This window comes from Carcharhinus amblyrhynchos, chromosome 24 (assembly GCF_965287045.1).
Source record: "Carcharhinus amblyrhynchos chromosome 24, sCarAmb.v2.hapA, whole genome shotgun sequence".
Classification (NCBI taxonomy): Eukaryota; Metazoa; Chordata; class Chondrichthyes; order Carcharhiniformes; family Carcharhinidae; genus Carcharhinus; species Carcharhinus amblyrhynchos.
The window spans coordinates 13,798,067-13,823,987 of NC_137347.1; the positions used below are offsets into that span (position 1 = coordinate 13,798,067).

A 25,921-nucleotide genomic window follows, 5' to 3' on the forward strand; every position below is an offset into this window, starting at 1 on the left:
ATTCTGGCCTCAGGTGACTATCTAGAGTTTGCACGTTCTCCCTGTGTCTGCATGGATTTCCTCCGGGTGCTCCAGTTTCCTTCCACACTCCAAAGATGGGCAGGTTAAGTGGATTGGCTATGCTAAATTGCCCTTAGTTAGTGTCAGGGGGATTAGCAATATAAATACATACAGTTAAGGGGATAGTGCCTGGGTGAGATTGTTGTCAGTGCAGGCTCAATGGGCCGAATAGCCTCCTTAGGCACTATAGGAATTCTATGATTCTAAAATTCCCCAGTTGCCACACTCCGGTCCCTGTTTGGGTACACCAAGAGAGAATTTAACCTGGCCAATGCACCTAACCAGCACACATCTTCCAGACCATGGGAGGAAGTCAAACACCCAGAGGAAACCCATGTAGACTCAAGGAGGACATGCAGAATCCGCACAGTGACCCAAGCCGAGAATAGAACCTGGGTGCCTGGTGCTGTGAGGCAGCAGTGCTAACCATTTTGCCACCCAACAAAAGGGCCAATGATTGTTCCTGATCTTTTTCAGTAACTCTTGGCGGTGAGGGCATTTCTCTGAATGCTGGATGATAATGAGATTAGGTTGCATGTGGTACTCAATGACAGATGAAGAGCCGAGTGGCATTCCATATGAAGGTTCATTATGATAAATATCCAGTGGATAATTGGGTGAGGTATCAGAAAGCGAGCAACATTATAGATCCTTTGAGACAAGGAGGATGGAAAGGAGAAGGGTGCAGGGAAGAAACATTGAACCTGTACCATCCAACTGTTTACCTCCTATAATTAGATGAATTAAGTGATTCAGAGATGATCTGTGATCTCTACTAATAGTCTTGGCTTTCTTGCCAGATGTTCCTGTTTAATGAGGGTCAGTTAGTTCCTAGTTCATAGAAAATTGCAAATTTTAAATTCAAGACAAGTCTTAATAAGAAATGCAATTCATTTTACGGGTTCAATAAACTGATGACATGATCTACATAATCTCTGAAAATTAGTATAATTGCTTGCTGTATTTTATCATTCTGATAGCAATCCATGTCGGGTCAGTGCTTCCTTTTTCCAGCTGGCAACTAAGCTATCTATCATTTGTCCACTGTTTTACTCAGATTTCAGTAAGCGTGACATGCATCGGCTTAGTAGTAAAGCAGGGTTTTCCAGTTGTCTCTTTTAGTAAGAAGCACATCCACCAATTTGTGCACAGCAGGATCCCACAAGCAACAATCCAATATAGAATCTGTTTGCTTTAGTGATGATAGGTTGAGGTATAAGAGTTGGCCAACGCACCAGGAAAACGTTCTTTGAACAGTGCTGTTGTATCTTTTGTGCCTGCCTGAGAGGTTTTATGTCTCATCCAAAGATGCAACTTCCAATATTATGGCACATTCTCAGAATTGCACTGAAGTGCCCACGTGGTTTAGGTGCTCAAGTCTCGAGTGGAGCTTGAACCAATGTTTCTGAGATGAGAGCCTAACACTGAGCACAGACGGACACCATTGTTCCCTACATTTCCAGTGTTGATGGTAGTGCAAGATTGCACTAAGGACATATCAGGTTCATCTTAACCTAACCAGCCCATCGAGGACGATCAAGAGTAACATTTGGCAGAGTGCAGTTTTGTGGATTAGCAGAGTCTGCCATTTAGCTGACTCATTTTCAACAACATTGGACGGTTCTAAGTATAACTATGTGAGCGTTAATATGGCTTAAAACAGGTAACCAAAGATTTTGCAATGCTTCACCTTAAGTTTTCAAATTCAAGTACATCAGTGAACCACTCCACTTCTCCCCCCTCCAGTCTATTCCATTCTGTGATCCAGGGATCGCTTCAGGTTCAACATTTGCAGAAATTGATCATTAATTTAGCTATCTATCACCTTCACTGGAGCACTGTGCATACTGCAAGGAAACTAAATTAAAACACTTCATATTATTCATTGAAAGAGGAAAAATAAATGTGCTGCAATATTGTGATTACAGGTGGCACGGTAGCGCAGTGATTAGCACTGCTGCTTTACAGCATCAGGAGCCTGGGTTTGATTCCCGGCTTGGGTCACTGTCTGTGTAGAGTTTGCACATTCACCCCGTGTCTGCATGGGTTTCCTTTGGGTGCCCTGGTTTCCTCCCACATTTTGAAAGATGTGCTGGTTAGGTGCATTGACTCAAACAGGCGCCAGACTGTGGTGACTAGGGGAATTTATCAGTAACCTAATTGCAGTCTTACTGTAAGCCTTACTTGTGACTAATAAATAAGTTTTACTTTACTTTAATATTCCTCTTTATTAGTTATTTAATGGTTTTGTTATCTTATAAGATTTCATTTGAGATCATAGCTGTAAGGGATAATTCTTTATCCCTTATACCAAATTCTGTGTTTTCAGTAGAAACGAGTTGGAAAATAAGAGTCTATTTGATTTAACTGTTTTAACTTTTATCTATTACCATTGAAAAGATGGTGATTAACTCCCAAATGTCTTTATATTGGGATCTGTTGCATATTGTAAAAAATGGTTTTTAATTCACTGACTAGTAAATTGAACTTTTAAGAGCAGACTTTTTAAGAACAACATGAGGATGGATTTTTAAAAATAATTTGAGGGAATATTGTATTGTTCTGTAAAGAAGGGTGTGTGTGTGTGTGTGTGTGTGTGTGTGTGTGTGTGTGTGTGTGTGTGTGTGTGTGTGTGTGTGTGTGTGTGTGTGTAACTGATGTAATTGAGCTGGGGAAAAGTTAATAGACACAACTTGTCTGAGAGAAGTGTGGGATGAAAGGGGAAGAGACGTTAAATGTATGCATTTAGAATGAACTTTGGGTCAAGTGCATTTGGAAGTCAACAAGTAAGGTTTAAAAATTTGCATTAGGAGGTAGAGAATGGCTGTTTATCAGCTGTTAAGTTTCAAAAGAATGTTACACGTTTCATAAGTAAACAAGGGAAGGTTATTAAATTTTATTTACTCTAGAAAGGGAAGACTATCAGAAAAAGCATGAAAAATTTTTATATTTTGGAAAAGTTGAGTTAAAAGAGGTGTGCTGAGGATAATGTGATTCAAAGGTGAAAGTGCAAAAGGATATTTAATGAAATATGTTGAGCTGAGTTGTTTTGGCTCTGTAAGGAAGACCTCCTGAGTTGAAGGGTTATGGGGAATGAGCAGCAAAGTGGTGTTGAGGCTGAGATGAGATTAGCCATGATCGTACTGAATGGCGGAGCAGGCTCCTGCTCCTGCTCTTAGCTCTTATGTTCTTTATGTTCTGATTTCAACTAAAATAACTGGCTGTAACTTTAAATCAAAACATTAACCATTGAAAGAGCGTCTGACCAGCAGTGTCACCGAGTATATTTATTTTACATTTGGACTCTAAAATGATCATTTTATCCTTCACTCCATAATCTAGAATTATGTGTGTTCTGGATGTATGTGTATAGTAGAAGTGGGTGCATAGTTTTTTTCCCAGATCAGTGTAAGTACAGTAAAACTAAACTTTTTGTTAAATTCAATAAAACCTATCTAATTGGTTATTTATTGCTCACAGTTTGGAAATAGTTAAACATTTAGAAATTGACAAGTACATTCTTTTAAGTTAAAAATAAGCCCTGTTATTCCTGATGTGGTCAAAGGAGAAATGGGAAAAAAGGGGAGCCTTTCGACCCCCAACCCCTCCCCACCACCCTATCCCCCCACCTTGTCCAAATAATGTTGTAACATCAGATTTCTGGTGTCTCTATGACAGAAAACTGTCCTTTAAAGGACATAATTCTGAAGTTAGTGTGATTGCGTACTACTCTTCATAAACCACAATGGAATTAGCACAATTTTACTGTTGAATTGCAGGATGTAAATGCTATATAGACAATTGCTCAGATAATAACTCGTTGTTACATACTGTGTGCGTTCTGAGTACACTCTAATACTGGGAAAATACATAAGGTGTGACAAAATATGAATATGGATATTTCCCCTGGTGGCAACTTTTTTAATCAGTAAAGGCATTTAATGTGATAGAAGATTTGCACTTTGCAGAGTTGGATCAACTTTGAGTTCTTCAATGTCTTTAGGTGACATTTCTTAGTTATTTTCTTCCTTTTTCTATGGTGGCCTGACTCCATAGTAAATTGCTAAGTTAGAAATAACATGATATTTTGTGTTGGAACATTTATTTACCACTGGCATTAGAAATTGTTCAGAATCCATTTTCTCCATGAATTGGCCAAACCTTTGGAGTATTTAATGTCCTCAAATTCCTTTCTGCTTTTACAAGATTCCTCCTCCCTATTCCATTTGGCTGACTCTTCCATTGCTTTTTTAAGCACTCAATCTTGTAAGTGTCCTCAAATGACCTTCCAATAGTAAGGCATCCACTGGCAACTCTTTGGTTTTTAACTCTCAGCAAACTTAATTTCTTTAAACTGGGTGCCTGTACTCATCATCACTCTGGTAGTGAACCTAAGAACAGTCGTTCTCTCCTCTTGGCGAGTAGCATCTGTTGTGGGTCATCTTTTTCCAAGATACTCTGGCTAACTCTGTCAGTTTGTAAACATCAAGAAATGCTTCCTTCCTCTTTTGTATCTGGGTGTTGAAACTTGCACCTTACTTCTTTTAAATCTTGACTTGAGCCTCCGTCCCCATACCAAACAGATTATATGGGCTTGTCTCCAGGAAGATTTTGTTGGAGGCCACATCCCTCACTTCAAGCTGCCGTTACCTTGCATTAAAGATGCTGTTTAAAACATCTTATGAAGTCCAAGGGTCAAAACATAAACAAATTAACATTTTTAATCAATAATTATATGAAGATAGAACATTATTATATGTTACTAATTACACATCTTTCTTTATTGTCACCCCAGAACACACGGTGGCACAGTGATTAGCATAGCTGCCTCAAAACTCCAGAGACCTGGGTTCATTTCCTGACTTGGGTCAATGTCTGTGTGGAGTTTGCACATTCTTCTCATGTCTGCATGGGTTTTCTTGGGTGCTCCAGTTTTTTCCTGCAGTCCTAAGATGTGTGGGTGAGGTGCATTGGGCATGTTAAATTGCCCTTAGTATCCTGGGATGTGTAGGTTAGAGGGATTAGCAGGGTAAACATGTGGGGCCGCGGGAAAGGACCAAGGTAGGATTGTTGATGGGCTGATTGGCCTCCTTGTTCTCTTTTTCTATGCCAAGCAGTTTTTGATCTGGAGTTGAAACATGATCCAAGATGTCATGGGAACATTTCATTGCCATGTTTTAATATGAACGAATGCTTGAGTATCTGGCTATTCAATTTGCTTTCTCTTTATAATGAATCCACCACAGGTTCTTTGCTTTGCTGGCATGGTTTAAATTGAGAATTGACTGTGTCAACACAAATCCCATTCAATCCTCTGGCACACTGTTTTGAAGCCTCAGAATACTGTGCCTTCCTTATTGCTCCCCATTGTTATAATCTGACACCGACAGTGATAGATTGTTGACCTAAGGACAATTGTTGTTCATTTAATAAGTCTTGGCACAATTTTGTGGTGTAAATATCAAGTAATTCATGTGGGGGATATCAAACCAGGAAGGCATCTATTTTGGCCAAGAGCTAAAAGGGAACAAACTCAATACTGAACCCAGAGCAAGTTTATATTGATAAAATGCAATAAATCAGACAAAACCTGCAAATTTAAGGAGACGGGAACAAAAATGTTTGCATTTGGTCAGAATGTGTTTGTTTTAGGATAAATTTCAACTGCCTAAAATGCTGCAGTAAACTAAATACATTTCAATCTCAAATTAATTAGTTTGTATTACTTCCAAAATAGTTATTATTTTATAGTATATTTGTGCCTTCTCAGCTTGACATGCAGATTAATGTAATACAAATTGAAGAATGGTGGCATTGTGTAATTTGGTTTAAAAAGTGAAGCCAATGGTATAATGTCACAAATATACTCAAATATCAGTATGAACCCCCAACCCTGAAATCTCACTCCTTTCCCGGTAGCTCAACAAAGAAATACTTAGTGAAATTGGTGGCAGAGGGGTGGCATAAAGCATAACATTCTGGCTCTAGCCTTGCATAACAACCTCTTCTGTGGCATCTTATTAAATGCTTTTTGAAACCCAAATATGATTGAACCATTGTTGTTAATTACATCCTCAGAAAAGTTGTAACAGGTTTAGCAAACGTCCATGCTGACCCTGCTTCCATACTGACCTGTCCAGGGGTGCCTCATAATAGATTCCCGGTTTTTGCCTCTTGTTCAGATAATGGACCAGTAGTTTCTTGTTTTTCTTCCCTTCTTTCTTGACTTGCAGGGGTAAGCTGGCTACCTTCCAATCTATTGGAACAGTTCTAAAATCTAGGGGATTCTGGAAGATCAAAACCATTACATCAACTATCTGTGCAGACACCTCTTTTGTAAGCCTAGGATGTAGACTGCCAGGTCCTGAAGATTTGACATTAATTTCTCCAGTGCGATTTCTGTGCTCACCCATATTTCTTTAAGTGTCACATTTTTATTAGACCCTTGGCTCATCAGCATTTTCTGGACAGTTGTTTATTTTGTGCCATCTACCATGAAGATAGGTGCATGGGGTGGCATCTTATCGGTATGCACAGGTGGCTTTGGAGAGAGGAGCCTGGGGATGTTTTGAAATATGCATGTTGGGTTGACAATCTGAAGTGTTTCCACCTCCAAGCAAGCCTGTCAGAGGTGGGGGTGATACCAGCAATAGCACGAGCAGTGGCAGGAAGCTAATTAGGAGCAATTAAAGGGACAAATTAATGACACTATTTTCTCGGACACTTGAGGGTGAAAGCTGTGGCCACTGTTCAAATTGCCTTTTATTTAATATCTTCTGTGGATGCTTCCATCATGAAGAGCTCTCACAGTCTCCTGCTTACATCAGCAGCACCCATCTTTTCTGCTGGGTGCTCACAGACTTGGCGCTTCCATTGGCACTTCCACCTGCAAATCCTACCCACTATTCTGAATTGGACAGGTATCACAGAGGTGGAGTGAGTGAGCGGGGGGTGGGGGGGGGGTGTGTTGCATTGATTGATTAGTTGATTAATTGGTTAATTGATCAGCTCCAGTGAGATCATGCAGGCAAGTGGACCTCATAAACAATCATGATTAGGACCTGCAAGTGATCCCATTTCTCATTCAAAAACTAGGACAGTATTTGTTTAATGCCTCTGTTATTTCTTTATTTCCCATACAATTTCCTCTCTCTCTGCCTCAAAGGGGTCCACACTTATTTTAGCAAAGCTCTTCCTTTTTTTATTAATTTTTGGGACTTGGGTTTTGCGTGCTGGTCAGCATTTATTGCCCATCCCTCATTGTTTGAGAGCAGTTGAGAGTCAATCATATTGCTGTAACTCTGGGGGTCACATGTAGGCCAGACCAGTTAAGGACGGCAGATTTCCTTCCCTAAATGGCATCAGTGAACCATACAATTTTCTTACAATTGACAATGATTTCATGGTCATCAGTAGATTCTTAATTCCAGATATTTTTTATTGAATTCAAATCCCACCATCTGCTATGGCAGGATTCAAACCTGGGTCCACAGTTTCTGGATTAATAGTGTTGCAATAATATCACTTGGTCATCATTTACCCCATATTTTGCATTTCTATAGCAGCTTCTTCAGTCTGTTTCATGTCTCTTGCTAGTTTACTCATGTTCTATGTTATCTTTTTCAGTGAAACATTCTCAATGTCAAAATTTTGGTTTTGTGTTTCAGGCCAGAACTGTGGTGATACATTACATGGTCCTAATGGAACTATAGACAGTCCTGGCTTTCCATATGGATATCCAAATTATGCCAACTGCACCTGGATGATTGTCACTGAAGAAAGGAACAGAATACAACTGGCATTTCAGTCATTTGCTTTGGAGGAAGACTTTGATGTATTATCAGTTTATGATGGTCAACCACATCAAGAAAACTTAAGGACAAGGTACTGTTTTTGCAAATCAAGGCTCATTAAAGTAAAACATCTCTCTCGCTGTTGTAATTTTTCATAACCACCTGTAAACCTCTTATTCCCTGATAATCATTTTAGGAAAAAATTATTGAAGTCTTCTGTTATGTAGTCAAGCTTGTGTGATTATCCCATAATGCCACAATGTTCTTACTGATTAATTTTGCAAATGTTTGAGTATTTTGTAAAAACTTATTTATCGCTGGGATGTGAGCATCACTGGCAGGGCCAGCATTTGCTACCCATGAGAAGATGGTGAACCACTGCGATCCATGCGGTGGAAGTACACCCACAGTGCTGTTGAAAAGGGAGTTCCAGAATTTTAACCCAGTGACAGTGAAGGAATGGTGATGTAGCTCCAAGTCAGGGGTATGTGTGTCTTGGCAGGGAATTTGTAGATGGTTGTGCTTCCATGTGCTTACTAATCTTGTTCTTCTGGTTGTTCGAGATAATAAGTTTGGAAGGTGTTATTTAAGGAATCTCCATGCGTTGCTACAGTATATCTTGCATATGGTGCAACCACTGACAAGTGAGCCAGTGATGAAGGGAGTGATCGTTTATGGAGCCATAGCCAATTCGGCGAACTGCTCTGCCCTGAATAATGTTGAGCTTCTTGCATTTTGTTGGGGTTGCACACATCCATGCAAATGAGGAGTATTCCATCACATCTGACTGATTGTGCTTTATAGATGATGGACAGGCTTTAGGAGTCAAGAACTGAGCTAATTGCTGTGGAATTTCCAAACTCTGACATGCTTTTGTAGCCACAGTATTTATATGGCAAGACCAGTTCAGTTTTTGGTCAATGATGACTACCCAGGAACTTGATACTGGGGAATTCAGCATACGTAATGCAATTGAATGTCAAGGGCTGACAGTTAGATTTTCCCTTGATGTAGATGGTGTTTGCCTGTCACTTGTGTGGCAAGGGTGTTAGTTGCCATTATGGACCCAAGCTCTGTTGTTGCCCAGTTCTTGCCTGAATGTTGTAAAGATCTTTCTGTGGAGAGCTGTCCAGATCTGAAGGGTTCTGATTGGTATTGAACACTGCAATTATCGGGGACCCTTTGGTGGGTGTGGGGGGGGGTGCCATCGGTGGGGGGGGTGCCTTTGATATCTCCAGTCTCCCAAATGACATAGAGGAGCACTCAATTGTCAGCTGAATAGGTGGTAATCAGCTGGAGGTTTCCTGTTCCATGTCTAACCTGACAACATGAATCTACCTGGGCTTCAGAATCAGTGGTGGGGACCACTCCCTGCACCTGTATACCACTGTGCCAGAAGTTCCATTGGCTCTGTCCTGCCAGTGGGGTGGCGATGGAGAAATCTGAGACATTGGGCGGGATCATTCGGCCTTGTTCATCCTGAAACTGTAAAATTTCGCCTGAGATCAATAGATCTTTCCACTGTCTGCCCCTCACCTGTTCGGATTCCCATGGCTGGGGGTGGGGGTGGCGGGGGGGGGGGGGGGGGGGGGGGGGGCGCGGCGGACAAGGCAGTAAAATTCCGGCCATTGACTATTAAGGTATAATTCGTTGACTGTGTTTCAATAGTTTGCACCCAAGATCGTATCAGGCAGAATACATCAGGGGCACAGTCAATGATGACTAGTTTAACATTTTAATTACTCCCATAATGATGCGGAAACTCATGCAGAAGTGGGTCATAATTATTTTTTGCTTTCTATCTTTGCATTGGAATGTTCTTCCCAATTATGGTTTTATAATTTAATCTCATCATCCAACCATTGCTTGTAATGATATAGAAGGTTCGGCCTATGAATCAGCAAACAGCGCATTCTCATTCAGTGCTGAGGGATTGGGTTCTAAATGTGGGTAAAGAATTTGCCCTACACCAATCTGTTATCAAGAAGCTAGTTGCCATGATTTTTGTTTCTCTGATTTGTCTGTGATGGTTGTAGATTAATTGCATTTTTGCCACATGGATCTGCTCTTTTACATTTCGATATATTAAACATAAAGCTTCCCCTACAACAGAGCTGCAAATAGGGTTTAAATTTCCATGTAACGTCATGCATTTTTCCACTAAAGTACAAACATACTTTGCAACGTTACCAACTCATTTTACCAGCAACATAGAGTGGTGAATCAGTACTGTGTTAATGACCATGTTCCCCGTTTTTGTAATTGGATTTATGTGTGCCTGCCCATGATGTGGTGATGTGGGTGAGTGAATGAATTTTATGTCAACATTTCTGTATATCTGTTTTTACACTGGGATTTTTTTTAGATGTCATTTCTGGGTCTGTTAGAGACTAATTCATCTAGATTGATTGCTATGAGTAGGCAGTCATTTTGTCATTGTTGTCATGAAAGCACTCGGATGGGAGAAGGCGAGCAACTTGAACCTTTTCTCATCCAGTACTTGTCCCTCTTAAAAAAAAACTTCAGAAAACGTATCAAGCTGAGAGAGACAGGCATTCCTATTTTAGCTAAATTGAAATGGCGTTTAGGTATATGCATCATATTTATATTCAAAGAACAAGGAACAAAGAAAATTACAGCACAGAACAGGCCCTCCAAACCTGCACCGACCATGTTTTCCGACTGAACTAAAAGCCCTTCCCCTTCTGGGGACCATATCCCTCTATTCCCATCATATTCATATATTTGTCAAGAAGTCCCTTAAAAGTCGCTGTCGTATCTGCTTCCACTACCTCCCCCAGCAGTGAGTTCCAGGCACCCACTGCCCTCTATGTAAAAAAAAACTTGCCTCGTATATCTCCTTTGAAGCCTTGCCCCTCGCACCTTAAACCTATGCCCCCCCACAACTAATAATTGACTCTTCCACCCAAATAAATTCAAATAAATTTAGGACATTTTTGGTAAACAGCCAGGCTCTGATTCAAATTAGGTTTAATCTGACGTTACTGACAGTTTTGTGATTGATTGAGTCCAAGTACTGTTCAGGCACAAAAGCTGGAACTTTCCAGCAATCCGTGCCATTGGAATAATCCAATCCTACTGCTGGCACAACCTCCTGCTGTGCGATTCACGGTTGTGAGGGGTGCATTCAACAGGAAGCCCCATGAACAACGAAGGGACCAAAAGATCCCACCACCGGCCAATGCAGGCAGCCTCCCTCACAATGGGTTGTGTGGCGAATCCCTCCCATCGAGTTCAACATATATCGCGACTTCCCAGACATTTGCACATTAACATTATGAGTACTGTGTCTTTACCTCTCTGCACTGCTGACACATTCCAAGGATCAAACTGAGAGTCAAATAACCTGCCTTTTAATTCTGTTGTTCATGACAATCATTCTTCAAGTGTTGCAAAATTCCAGAATCTTCCTCATTGTCCTGCAAGTTGAGGAAAAGTACTCAATTCTGAAAACTGCTAAAGGTTGGCATCTCCCTTCAACTGCAATAGAATCTTATGGATTTCAGCTTGTATGTAAGAATGAAGATGGCTCATTGACAGCTTTCAGAGGATAATTATCAGAGGTAGAGTTCAATTCCAAAAAGACTGAGAAAGGTACAAAATACCAGGCAATAAAAATGAAATTTGGCTTCCTCAGTCACTGTGAATCATTGGCCCTGTTTTTCTATCCCACGGGTGTAATTCATTATAAGATTACATATAGCCTCTAACTCAGTGGTTCCCGATCTGTGGTCCCTGGACAGCTGGTGGTCCGTGAAGGTACTGCAGGTGGTCCTTGAGGGCAAAAAATACACTTAACGTGTACCTCGCATGTATCATAATCAATGTTACATTATTATCCGCGATGCAATTTGCTTCAGAGACATCCTTGTGTAATATAATCTGTTATTCTCTGAAAACACGCATGTGCTAAAAATGTGCAGGTAAATGTGCAGTTAATTTTTGAGTGTGCATCATAAACTAAAGTTTAATTTTTTTATAAAAGATTTTAATGTTTATTTATTAGTATCATAAGTTAGTTCACATTAACACTGCAATGAAGTTACTGTGAAAATCCCCTAGTTGCCACACCCTGTTCTGGTACACTGAGAGAGAATTTAGCATGGTCAATGCACCTAATTAGCACATCTTTCAGACTGTGGGAGGAAACGGGAGCACCCGGAGGATACTCTCACAGACATGGGGAAGAGTGTGCAGACTCTGTAAGACAGTGACCCAAGCCAGGAATCGAACCCAAGTCCATGGTGCTATGAGGCAACAGTGTTAACCACTGCCACCATGCCATCCAAGTCCATGGTGCTATGAGGCAATGGTGTTAACCACTGTGCCAACATGCCACCTATTAAACTATTAGAAAAAGCTGAGTTTTTAATATCCGTTGATATATAAGTTTGACTGCCATCAGTCAGAAGCTATGTAAAAAACAAGTTTGAAATAGTTAGAATATGGTGTGGTCCACAACAGCTTTTGATGATAATCCAGTGGTCTGCAGAAAGGAAAAGATTGGGAATTATCGCTCTAACTCACTCAGAGAAATGGCGCAGAAGACCTACTAGTCTAATAAGTATCTTCAATGCTTCTTTATGTATGACAACTGATGTATGAAAGCAACTTGGTATAAATATGGCAGCTTTATCTGATTGCAATGCTCAGAAAAGTTGAATAAATTAAAACTTTTTGTTTTTTTTGGGAACTGGTACTGCAATTTGTCAGTGCTTCAGTCCCTGTGTTTTGGTTTGTCTGTTTTGTAAATATTTATTTATCATATAATTACATTGTTTAGAAATATTCATGTACATACAATTTATCATGCTCATCTGATGAGTCAACAAGCCAAATGTGGAGCTTAGTCGAGGAAATGAACTGCTGCAGTGGAATAGTGACATCTGTATGGAAAATGGCAGAGTGGTTTATTAAATGCATCCTTGCATAACACAGTTTTAAATGGCCCTGGTGGATCTGAGTATCATCAAAGATACAATAACCATTGACCAGAAACATGACTGGACTAGCCAAATAAACACTTTGGCTACAGTGGCAGGCCAGAAGCTGAGAATCATGAGGCAAGTAGCTCACCTTCTTACTCCTCAAGCCTGCCCAACAAATAAGGCACAAATCAGGAATGTGAAGGAACACTCTCTACTTGCCTGGATAAGTCCTAAAAACATTCAAGAAGCTCATCCAGTACAGAACAGCCCACTTGATTGCCAACCCATCCACAAATATTCACTCCCTTCACCACTGATGAACAGTGGCAGCAGCCTGTACCATCTCCTAGATGCACTGCAGAAACTCACCAAGGTTCCTTAGGCAGCATCTTCCAATCCCATGACTGTTACCATCTAGAAGGATAAGAACAGCAGAAACATGGGAACACTGCCACCAGCAAGTTACCTTTCAAGTCACTCACCAACCTGACTTGGAAATATATGGCCGTGCTTCCCTTTCACTGAGTCAAAATTCTGGAACTCCCTCCCTAACAACACTGTAGGTGTAACTACACAACATGGACTGCAGTAATTGAAGAAGGCAGCTCATCACCACTTTAATCTCAAGAGCAATTAGAGATGGGCAATAAACATTGGTGCAGCCAGCAATGCCCAGATCCCAGAATTTTGTTCTTAATTGTGTGTAATGGACTTGCGCATCTTCTTATTGTACATCCTCAACTTTCAGTAACTAATTTCACTCAATTCTGATAATTAGTAAAAAGCTGTCAACGTTTCCTTAAATTATATTTCAGTTGTTATTTTACTTTCTTGTCTTAGTTTTAGTGGAAGATTTTTTCCACTGTAATGAGCCTAAAGTATGAAATGGAATTGAATTTCCATTGTATTTTTGTCCTGACACCCCACAATTGGACTGCAAAGCAAATGTGTGGTATTAAAGTTCGGGTAACTTTGAATGTGAATGAATTATTTCGATAATCATGCCGTCTATTGATCCCAAATGCATCTCTGGTCAGTACAGTGGTGATGTGGCGATGCTGACGTTGGACTGGGGTAAAACAGAAAGAAATCCCACAACACCAGCTTAACGTCCAACAAGTTTATTTGTAGCAAATGCCACAAACTTTCGGAACAGGTGGCGAAGGGACAGCCTGTTCCAAAAGCTTGCAGTACGATGGCCCTGATTTTCTAATCTCTGGATCATCAGAGACAGGATGTACCCCACACAATATGCATTTGGACTCCTTGAAAGACCTGATGCACTGACTCTGTGGGAATTTCCTAGGAAGTTTGAACTTCTGATGGGATATTACCCTGCTCCTTGGGATCTTGTGAAGGAGCGTTCAACTCTGAATTAGAGGCGGAGGTTTCAGACAGTTCTGACTTACTTGCTTGAATAGTTACCCAGGAAATTCTAGACAGAAAAGCATTATGATGTGGAGATGTCATGTTGAACTGGGGTGGGCACGGCAAGAAGTCTTGCAACACCAGGTTAGATTTGGAGTATTTATCCTGCTGCTCCTCCAACAGAGAAATATGAGACTTGGGTAACTATAAAACTGACCTCCCAATCTCTCACTCTTTACCCCCCGTCCCATTCTCCCCTCAACCCACAGATGACCCCTCGCCCCTCCATGACTTTTCCGACCCCTTGACTATATCCTCCCCCCGCAACCTGACCTGACCTGGCCTCCTACTAAATCCACATCTACCTACCCCTTCCTCACCGCTGACTGTTTATAAGCTTAAATTTTAAAATGGATCTTCCAGCCAGGCCACTATCTGTTTTGGGGGAGTTTCTATTCATGGTGGCTTAAGGCTGCCATGAATAGAAACTATTCATGGCAGAATAGAAACTAAGGTGCGGGGAGGGAATGGGGGGGGGGGGGGGTGTGGTGGTGTGCATTAGGCTGAGAGAGGCTGCCACTTGTGGTAACCTGGTGAGTAACCCAGAGCATTTCCCCTCAACTCTGCACAAATGGCCCAGAGAGGTGATGTGGAACGAGCAAACTTGGGTAATGGGTACAATTTCTGTCAGGACTGTTTTATTTCCGGTCTGCTTCAGTTCTTTCTCCAACAAAACCTCAAAATTCAGCCCCAAGAGATCAATTGCAGGCCTTGCCTTCTGATCATGTAAGGACGCCCCTTGCTTTAAAGGGACAGTGAAGGCTGGTATGCAGTCAATGCTTCCCGTGTTCTTTTTCCTGGGTTCATGTCCATATCACAGCTGGGAGAGTGCCCTTTCTTAGTGGGGGCTGACAAGTTGACCAGTGCCCTGTAGAGGAGGGAAAGGCTGGGCCTGTTGCTGTTCTGGGACCAGCACCACAGATGCATGCGCCTCAAAGGTATTGGTCGAGAGAAGTCTGATGTAGGTTATCAAACATGCAAATTTCGGAGATTCAGTGCTGTAGAATGCTGCATGTGTCCCAGGAGATGGTGAACACCTCTGCAGGACCCTGGAAGAGCTGGCATCACATGGAATGGGTGGACACTCACTCCTGTGGCCCTGAATTTGTCTGTGTGTGGTCATTCCAGAGCAGCAGAGGGGACCTGTGGCATCTCCCAGTCAACCACACATATATGTATTCGGAAGGTTACATATGCCCTTTACCTGAGGGCTTACATGTGCATCAACTTGGATTGGGACTAGGCAATCCAGGATGCCAGGGCCATGGGCTTTGCCCATTTAGCAGGCTTGCCTCAGATGCAAGATTTGCTTTACTGTGCCCACGTGGTTCTGTGTGATTCATGGCGCAACACAACACCATTTATGAACTGCAAGGGGTATCCTCAACGAGCAGCTTGTCTGTGACCACAAGAAATACTTCATGCAGCTGTTTGCTGTTTGCCAGGGAGCATCCATGACAGCTAGATGTTGGGGCACTCTCAGATCCCAGCCATCTTTCAGGGAGAGTGGCAGCTGGAGGGATGACTCCTTAAGGACAAGAGATACCCATTCAGGAGGTGGCTGATGATGTCAGTGCGGAGGCCACAGTGGAGACTCAATTGATCTGTAATGTCTCACAGTTTGCAACTTTGAGCTTACCTTTTTCACTCTCATTCAACACAAATTGCAGTGATTTGGTAGTGTAAATATAGCATTTTATTTTTGCCATTTGTGAAATCGCTATTCTTTTGTTCGGTAATGACAGTACTCCTGTAAACAAACTCCTATGATCTGACATATACCACTGTCTGTCAAATATCCAGTAAACTCAAAGAATGACTCAGTGATCAGATCAGAGAATCCTTGCATGACATATTTACGATTGAAATATGGCAGAAAGCATGTTGAAGAGTATAGTGTTTTGGGAAAGCAAGCCACAACTTTAGATGATGAGCTGGTTTATTTACATGAATGAACCTAGAGTTATAGAGTCTTGTGGCACTGCAAAAGGCCATTCAGTCCATCATATCCAAGACAGCTATTAAGCACCTAATCTGATTTTCCAGCACTTGGTCTGTAACCTTGTATGGGCTTCAAGTGCTCATTTGAATGCTTCTTAAACATTGTGAAGATTTCCACTTCTAACAACCTTTCTGCCAGTGAGTTCCAGATTTCCACACTATGATTTTTCACAGGCAAAACAATTAACTGCCTAATCTTTCTTGGAATTGTAAAAGGTTTAATTGTAAATCTATCCAATTTAATCAGAAATTATTTTGAATTTGTCCTGGGCGGCACTGTGGTTAGCACTGCTGCTCCACAGTGCCAGGGACCCAGGTTCGATTCCCGGCTTGAGTCATTGTCTGTGTGAAGTCTTCACGTTTTCCTAGTGTCTCTGTGGGTTTCGACAGTGTGGATGCTCCAGTCCAAATGATATGCTAGTTAGGTGCATTAGCCATGCTAAGTTCGCCCTCAGTGTACCCAAACAGGTGCCAGAGTGTGGCGACTAGGGGATTTTTATAATAACTGCATTGCAATGTTAATATAAGCCTACTTGTGACACTAATAAATAAACTTTAAGGAAAAGTATATAATTAGCTTGATGTTTTAATAGTTAACTACAATGGTCTGGCATTTCCCTTTTAATTGCGATCATCAGTCTGAGCGTAAATTGTGCCAGAAATTCTGCTGGTTCTGGCCCTAGTGGACAGGGTAGTAAGACAGAAAGGTGGGACAGTTGATAAATAGTGGCAGATATTTAAGGAGATATTCAAGTTCTCCCAACTAAAATATATTCCATAGAGGAGGAAAGGTGCTAAGTGGTGGGGGGAGACTTCCATGGCTAAGCAAGGAAGTTAAGGAAAACATAAAGACAAAAACCAAGGCAAAATATAGACCAATTCATTTAACATCAGTTGAGAAAGGTCCAATGTTCTTATGCACACACATAGAAAGCAACACCTTATAAATTAGGGATGGACGACAAATACTTCCCTCGCCAGTAAGTGATGCTCACATCCCACGAATGAATAAGTAATCTGTTAATGTCCTTGTGCCTAAATAAGCTGAACACATTTCATTTTTCAAGCCTCCTCTAAAGCCTGCAAACAGGTGAAATGAACAGAAACCTGCAATGGTGATTAGTTTGTTCTGGGGGTTTTGTGGGTATAGCTCCCTGTCTCCCACCCCCACCCTGCAGTACGATGCAATGTCTTTTAACCGCGCACTAAAGATGGCAGAAACCATTTTCAGTTCACTCCCTTTGTGCTTAAGAAGTTGTGACCTTTTGTGCTGGTGCAACAGATTTCTGGTGAATTGCGCTGAAAAATAACAGTGCAGCTTAGCAAAAATTTCTGCTCAATAAATCACATGCAGGAGAAAAGGTTAACATTTCATTTTGCAATTTTGTAACTATGTAGAAAAACCATTATGGAAGTTCATTCCTGCCTGTCAACAATCATATTAGAATTGCAGCTCTTAATTAGTGTCTTGGCATTCACCTAAATTGCATTATCTAGCTTCCATGACATGCTAGTCCTCATAGAGTCACAATGCTAAAATGAGCGGCAGCTTAGAAACAACAAGCACAAAATCCCACCCCCAGTGAAATTAGAATAGCATTTCAGAATAAAGCTTGTCTCTACTGCGCTGAAGGTTCTCAGTGAGTTGCTAGACTGTAGAAACCAGGATGGTCCCAACTTCAGCTCCTGATCTCAACCAAACAATTAAATCATTGAGCAAGGACCAGAATTTACATGAATGACCCAGAATCAGGATGGGTAAATCAGAAAGAATGTCTATTGCTGATGAATATCCAGTAGGTGTTAAGGGAGGCAAAGAAGGGGAGGACATCAAATGGTGTTCCAAGACGTCTAGATTAGCAGGGTAAGTATTTGGGGTTATGGGGATGAGGCAGGAGGTGGGCCTGGGTAAGATGCTCTGTTGGAGAGCTGGTGCAGACTCGATGGGCCTCGTGAACATCTTCTGCCCTGGAGGGATTCTATGAGAAGGAAAATTTCAAAGTTTAGAGGGCGCATGCTAGACTTGTTTAAACACCATTGCCTATTACTAGTTAGAATAACATAGTCTGGTTCACAGCCGTACATTCTGTTTGTCCAATTAGTCTGTGCTGCTATTCATACTCGACATCACCCATTCTATCTTCCATGCCTGAGTCTTTCAGCATATTTTCTATTCCCATTTCCCTCATGAACTCATCCAGATTCTTTCTAAAACCATCAGCTATTTTTCTGAACCATTTCTTGTGTTTCACAATTGACTTTCTCTGTGCATGAAGCCCATTCTAACATTCTAATTAGATTATTGAATTTAATATTGTATTATGGTTGCTACTTTTGGATTCCTCCGCAAGTAGAAACATTGGCAGGTGATTTTCTACCCTTGTTTTCAGTGGGCAGGAAAGCTAGGCAGGGTGAAGAATTCAATGGGAATCCCACATTGTTTCTGCTCCTCGCTAATGAAGCATTGCGTTCCCACCAGGAAAGGTCAGGACTCCCATTAGCACACATTTAAATATTATTAGCGGGCATCCTCACTGTATTTTCCTCACAATAAGGGATGCTTCTCCTTGCTGGTGTGACCTGATATTGGCTTGGTTTACAGCAGGTCTCGACTAAAGGGGAGATGGCGAATGGTAACCGACAGGGGTGCACAGGTAAGTACAGCTTCCAGTGGAGAAAGGATTATGCCTGGCTGTACACTGGCACCATCAGTAAGCAGTGCCAAGGGACAGTGCTGGGGGAAATGTCAGGGACAGTGCTTGGGAGGGGCTTCCATTTGGAAGGTCCAGGATGGGAGAGGGGTTCACTGGTGGACCTGAAGAAGTGATCCCCAGCGGTGGAGTGATTAAAATCAGGGATGCTCAAGAGGCCAGAATTAAATGATCACAGAGGGTTGTGGGGCTGAACGAGATTATAGAGATTGGATGGGGAAGGGCATGGAGGGATTTGAGAGCATGGATGAGAATTTTAAAATCAAATAGTGGGATTTGGGGACAGTGTGGGAAAAAGGCATTGAAGTGGATTATCAGTCATGATTGTATTGAATGGTGGAGCAGATCAATTATGCTGAAAGACTTAATCCTTCTCCCCAAAAAAATCTATAACCTGAAGATAACTTTGAGGCCTTTGTTACTATGTTTAATTGCTTCTGCTGTCTTCAACATCTGTCACCTGTGTCCATAGATCCCTTTGGTTTTCTATCTCAATCTATTCTTCCATACTTTAGCTAGTTTACTACCTACACAACAATTTGTTCCCCTGGCTCTGTTTGCCCAAATCTCTGTCATGAGTCGAGCATGTGGCATATGATCAAAGGCCTTCGGAAAACCCAAGAATCTGATATTCAGTGCACTACCCATGGCTACAAAGGTGAGTCGTAGCAGCACAAACTGCAGTCACGGTACGCTGTGGAATGAGGGTATGTTTAAGCTGGTGGATGGGGGTGCCAATAAAGTGGATGGCTTTTTCTCAGATGGCGTAGGGCTTCTTGAATGTTATTGGACTGGCAGCCGTCCAGGCAAGCAATGAGTGTATTTCATCACACTCCTGACTTGTGCCTTGTCGGCACGGACACTGCAGATGCAGGGGCTGAGCTTCTGAATTTACAGATTCTGACTTGCTGTTGAAGTCATGATGTGTATATGCCGGCGTTGGACTGGGGTAAACACAGTAAAAAGTCTGACAACACCAGGTTTGAGTCCAACCGATTTCTTTGATAGTAAACTCACAAGCTTTCAGGGTTTGTCCCTTCGTCAGCTGAATGTCATTGAATGGGTGAATGTCACCTGATGAAGGGACAAACCCCAAAAGCTTGTGAGTTTACTATCAAATAAATCGATTGGACTGAAACCTGGTGTTGTCAGACTTCTCGCTGTTGAAGTCACAGGATGGGATTTTCCAGCCCTTCCCACCAGTCAGTAAGGGGAGGAAACAGCACCACCTTTAGGCTTTGGAGAGAGTACAGAAAAGATTTACCAGGATGTTGCCTGGTATGGAGGGCATTAGCTAAGAGGAGAGGTTGGAGAAACTTGGCTTGTTCTCACTAGAGCATTGGACATTGAGGGGGCAACCTGATAGAAGTGTACAAGATTATTAGAGGCATGGACAGAGTGGATAGTCAGAAGCTTTTTCCAAGGTGGAAGAGTCAATTACTAGGGGGCACAGGTTTAAGGTGCAAGGGGCAAGTTTAAAAGGAGATGTACGAGGCAGATTGTTTACACAGAGAGTACTGGGTGCCTGGAACTCATTGCCGGGAAAGGTAGTGGAAGCAGAAATGGTAGTGACAAATATACGAATAGGTTGGGAATAAAGGGATATGGTCCCTGGAAGGCTAAGGAGTTTTAGTTCAGTAGGGCAGCGTGGTCGGTGCAGGCTTGGAGGGTCGGAGGGCCTGTTCCTGTGCTGTAATTTTCTTTGCTGTTCACAAAGAACAATCATCAATAAACATCTCCAATTTTGACCTGATGTTGAAGGGAAGGGTGTTGATGAAGCAGCTTAAGATGGTTGGGCCTACAACACTACACTAAAGAAATCCTGCAGAGAGAGGGTGGCATGGTGGCACAAAGGTTTGCACTGCTGCCTCACAGCTCCAGAGTCCCAGGTTCAATTCTGGCCTCGGGTCACTATTTGTGTGGAGTTTGCACTTTCTCCCTGTCTCTGCATGGGTTGCCTTTGGATGCTCCGGTTTCCTCCCACAGCCCAAACATGTGCAGGTTAGGTTGATTGGCCATGCTAGATTGACCCTGGTGTTAGGGGATTAGCAGAATAAATGCGTGGGGTTACGGATTAGGGTAGGATTTTGGTCGGTACAGACTCAATGGTCGAATGCCCTCCTGTACTATAGGAATATCCTATGGCTGAGATTATAAACTTCCAACAAAATCAATCATCATCTTTTGTATTAGGTTTGGCATTTTTTAAAAATTCATCCGTGGCACATGGATGTCACTGGCTGGCCAGCATTTATTGCCCATTCCTAATTGGCCGAGGGCAGTTAAGAGCCAACCACATTGCTGTGGCTCTGGAGTCACATGTAGGCCAGACCAGATAAGGATGGCAGATTTCCTTCCCTGAATGACATTGGTGAATTAGGGCTTTTCCCAACAATCGACAATGGTTTCATCGTCATCAGTAGATTCTTAATTCCAGATATTATTTATTGAATTCAAATTTCACCATCTGCCCTCATGTGACTTGAACCTGGGTCCCTAGAACATTAGCTGTGTTTGTGGATTAAGAGTCGAGTAATAATACGACTAGGCTATCACCAACCCACCAGGAGCCATTGCCTACCTATCCAGTGGAGAGTATTACCCTGATTACAATTGACTTTATTCTTCTGAAGTTCCTTGATACTACGCTTGATCAAATGCTGCAAAGAGCTATCACTGTCACCTCACCATCGGAATTCACTTACTAGATTTGGACAAAGGCTGTAAGGCAATCTGGAGCAGGGTAGTTCAGGCAGGCCCTAAACTGAGCAACAGGGAGCAGGTTGTTGCAATGTAACTGCTGCTTAATCACACTTTAGGCAGCCATGATGTGGAGATGCCAACATTGGACTGGGGTGGTCACAGTAAGAAGTCTCACAATACCAGATTGAAGTCCAACAGCCACTCACCTGATGAAGGAGCAGCGCTCCGAAAGCTCATACTTCCAAATAAACCTGTTGAATTTTAACCTGGTGTTGTGAGACTTCTTTCTGTACCCACTTTTGGCAGAACCTTGCATCACTTTTCTGATGATTGAGAGTAGACTGATGGGATGGGACAGTGATTGGATTTGTCCTCCTTTTGTGGACAGCCTGCTTTCCACATTGCCAGCCTTGTAGCTGAGCTGGGACAGTTTGGCTGGGAAGCATGGCTGGCTCTGGAGAAAACCTTCAGTACTGGAATGTTGTTAGGGCCCAATAGCCTTTGCTGTATTGGGTGCCTGCTATATTGGGTCTCAGTTGTCAGTGGTTATTCAAGAATGGCAGTCCTTGTATCGATTGCAAAGTTTGGCAAAGAAGATTGCTTTGTGTACAACTCATCATTTTTCATATTCGGCTCTGCAGACTCCAGTGTCCATGCCCTCTTAATTGGGGATTGTTTTCATTATTCATAAGCTCTCCAACCAAGCCTACCAACTGTGGTCATGGTGCTCAGTCAATCATTGAGTAATTGGCAAAATGCCCAGTGATTTTAATGGAATTTCCAGAGATTAGAAATTAAAAAGCAGGAAGATTAGCTGGGAACTGAATTTACGATGTTTTGTATCTTGGATAATGTATTGCAGCCCCAAAGAAGGTGATGTTAACTCATACATGAAGTCATGGTTCTTTCTGACTTCTGCTAAAAGAAATCTTTGACAACTGGCTCCTTGTTCGGAACTAATTCTGTAGTGTGACTTCATAAACAGTGGCACAGTGGTTAGCACTACTGCCTCACCATGTCAAGGACCTGTGTTCAATTCAGGCCTCAAGTCCGTGTCTGTGTGGAGTTTGCACATTTTCCCTGTGTCTGCGTGGGTTTGCTCCCACAGTCCAAAGATGTGCAGATTAGATTGATTGGCCATGCTAAATTGTTCCTAAGTGTCAAAGGAAATAGCAGGGTAAATGTATTGGGTTACAAGGTTAGGCAGGGATTGTTGACAGTGCAAGATCAATGGACGGAATGGCCTCCTTGTGCGTTGTAGGGATGCTGTGGTTCTATGATTCCAGCTCCACATCATTATAGATGAGTGTTCAATCAAGAAGTTTAGCACCAACAGAAATGAATTATTTTCATTGCTTCACTCATTTATTTCTCCATTTTGTTGGTCTACAGCTTTGTAAATACTTCTGGATATTGTTTGGTGATTACCCTTATGTAAGATGCTTGGATTACGGAAAGTTGCAAGCATGCAAAGTGAACTTAATATTAGTGTAAGTTATTTGTCTGTTAATGTAGAGAATGGACAATATTCAGAAAGAAAGTCTCAGAATACACAATTACTCGGAACAGAAAAATAGTGATGAACCAGCTGCTTGACATAAATATCTTCTAACCCGAGGAAAGAAGTTGAAAAACATTTGCTGCATTTGGTTGGAAGAGAAGAAAAAGAATTGGACTTTCCACAGACACAAGACATCTCGAAGTGTTTTACGGCCAATGAGGGACTTTGGGAGTGCAGTCATTGCTGCAATGCAAGAAAAATAGCAGCCAATTTGTATACAACAAGTTCCCATGTATCGAAATGTCATATGCACTAGCGCACCTGTTTATGTGATTTTGACTGAGGGAGAAATATTAGCCAGGAGTTTGGCATGACGCCCTTACTCCTCTTCAGATTGATGCCCAGGAATCATCTTCATCCACCCGACAGAGCAGTCTGGCTTCAGTTTAATGTCTAGCAGTATAGCACCCCCTCAGTACTGCACTAATTTGATTTGATTTTTTATTGTCACATGTATTGGGATGCAGTGCAAAGTATTGTTTCTTGCGAGCTGTACTGACAAAACATTGAGTACGTTGGGGAAAAGGAAAGGCGAGGGTGCAGAAAATAGTGTTGCAGTCACAGATAGGGTGTAGAAAAAGAGTAGCTTAATATGTGATATGTCCATTCAAAATTTTGATGGCAGCAGGGAAGAAGCTATTTCTTTTTTTTTTGTTTTTATTCCAATTCAATCAAATCAAGTCCAATTCAGAGTCTCAACAGTTTGAAACATTCCTGATCCAAGCTGACAAGACAGGGCTCTCACCTCCTATCTTGGGCTTGATCTACCTGGTCCAAACTGATTGGAGTGGATATAGCTCCTCCTCCAAGGCTTGATTTCATTTGCATCTTAGCCAAAAGACTGAGATGCCCCTTTTTAAAAATTGCTTGAAATGAAGCTAAAATGTAACCTGATGACTTCAACCAAGCACAGCATGTCGATACTACACTTGATCTTAGCCAAAAGGCCGAGAAGTGATTCTTGAGTTGGTTGGTACGTATTCTCAGACCTTTGTATCCTTTTTTCCAATGGAAGAAGGAGGAAGAGAATATGCTTGGGTTGCATGGAATCCTTGGTAATGCTGGCTGCTTTTCCGAGGTAGTGGGAAGTGTAGACTGACTCAATGCACTGGTATATTAGCTTAAGATTTTTGAGCCCATGGCTTGGATGGGGACTTGAAGCCACAACCTACTGACTTGGAGGCATGAACTACCAACCAGTGCTTAATGCTACTTATCAAAAATAATTGCAAGAAATTACATTTTTTGCTTCGAAATGGTGCAAAAACAGTCAAATACCAGACACTCGGGTATATTGGAAGGATATATGTACATTTCTGGAGGTAACTGAAATCTGTAGGATTTTTGTTAACTAATGTGTGACATGGAAGGACAGTTTTCATGCAAATTTAACAAGGTAACGTCGACTTTCCAGGATTTCTCCAGTTTGGAAAAATGTCAAATTGCAAATTAGATGGAAGTGCACTTTTTACAGATCAGTTTGAATTTCTTTTGCAGTGCTGTTTCACAGTGTACAAAATACCAACCCACATTTTGTGATCATTTTATGAGCAATGCTAATAAGTGACATGAAACATACACTATTTGTGCATTCCTTTTTTGTTCTAGTCAGGACATTTAGGCCAATTAATCTGATATAGTGCAACATGCATCCTAGGAGGGATCTTGTGAATTTGGTACAGTTAGGTCATCTCTTATTGAAGATAGTCATTGCTTTTTAGTTATTTGGTGCAAATGTTACTTGCCACTTCTCAGCCTAATCCACACATGGATTGCTTCAGTTACTGAATAGTCATGAATAGTGTTGGCAATGATCAGCAAACATCTCCACTTCTGATGTTCTGATAGAAGGAAGGTCATTCATGAAACAACTGAAGATGGTTGGGCCTCAGGCACCACACTGAGGAACTCGTGTTCTGGATGATTGACTTCCAACAACCACAACCATTTTGCTTTGTGCTAGATATGATTCCACTGGTTTTCCACTTGATCCCCATTGATTTCAGATTTTCTTGGGCTCCTTGATGTCAAAGGCAGTCGCTCTCATCTCTCCTCTTGAGTTCAGTTCTTTTGTCCATGTTTGAATTTAAAGTTGTAACTCAATGGCCCTGGTGTAACTCAAACTGAGCAGCATTGAGTGGGTTGTTGCTAAGTAATTGCTGCTTGACAGCAATGTCAACAACACCTTCCAGCACTTTACTGATGCTTGAGAGTAGACTGATGGAATGGTAATTGGCCAGGTTGGATTTGTCCTTTTTGTGGGCAGGATGTACCCGGCAACTTTCTGCATTGCCAGTGAAATGGCAGTGTTTCAGCTGTACTGGAACAACTTGGCTAGCAGTGAAACTTGTTGTTTAACTATCCACCACCATTCACAATAGATTTGGTAGCTGTATAGCGCTTTGATTGGATTTGTTGGTTGTGGGATCACTTAGCTCTGTCTGTTGCAAGCTGCTTCCTGTGTTTGGTGTGCAAATTCTCCTATGTTGCAAGTTAAAAATGTCAGTATAATGCTTACAAAGTTGGGGCAGCATGGTGGCGAAGTGGTTAGTGCTGCTGTCTCACAGCACCAGGGACCCAAGTTCAATTCCACCTCGGGTCATTGTCTGTGTGGAGTTTGCACATTCTTCTCATGTCTGTGTGGCTTTCTTCCAGTTTCCTCCCGTATTCCAAAGATGTGTGGGTTAAGTTGGCCATGGAAAATTGCCCTTTAGT

At 41.9% G+C, this 25,921-nt stretch overlaps 1 protein-coding gene and 1 pseudogene across 1 annotated transcript in view; one reads left to right on the top strand and one right to left on the bottom strand.

The window, feature by feature from the left end:
• The window catches only part of csmd2 (CUB and Sushi multiple domains 2), a 1,720,603-nt gene that overhangs the window by 79,380 nt on the left and 1,615,302 nt on the right, over positions 1–25,921 (top strand). Inside the window, exon 2 of the mRNA XM_080211135.1 lies at positions 7,728–7,944. Within this exon, the coding sequence (XP_080067261.1) occupies positions 7,728–7,944 (217 nt within the window). The remainder of the gene's footprint in view (positions 1–7,727; positions 7,945–25,921) is intronic.
• LOC145358044 (U2 spliceosomal RNA) lies at positions 23,993–24,165 on the bottom strand (annotated as a pseudogene).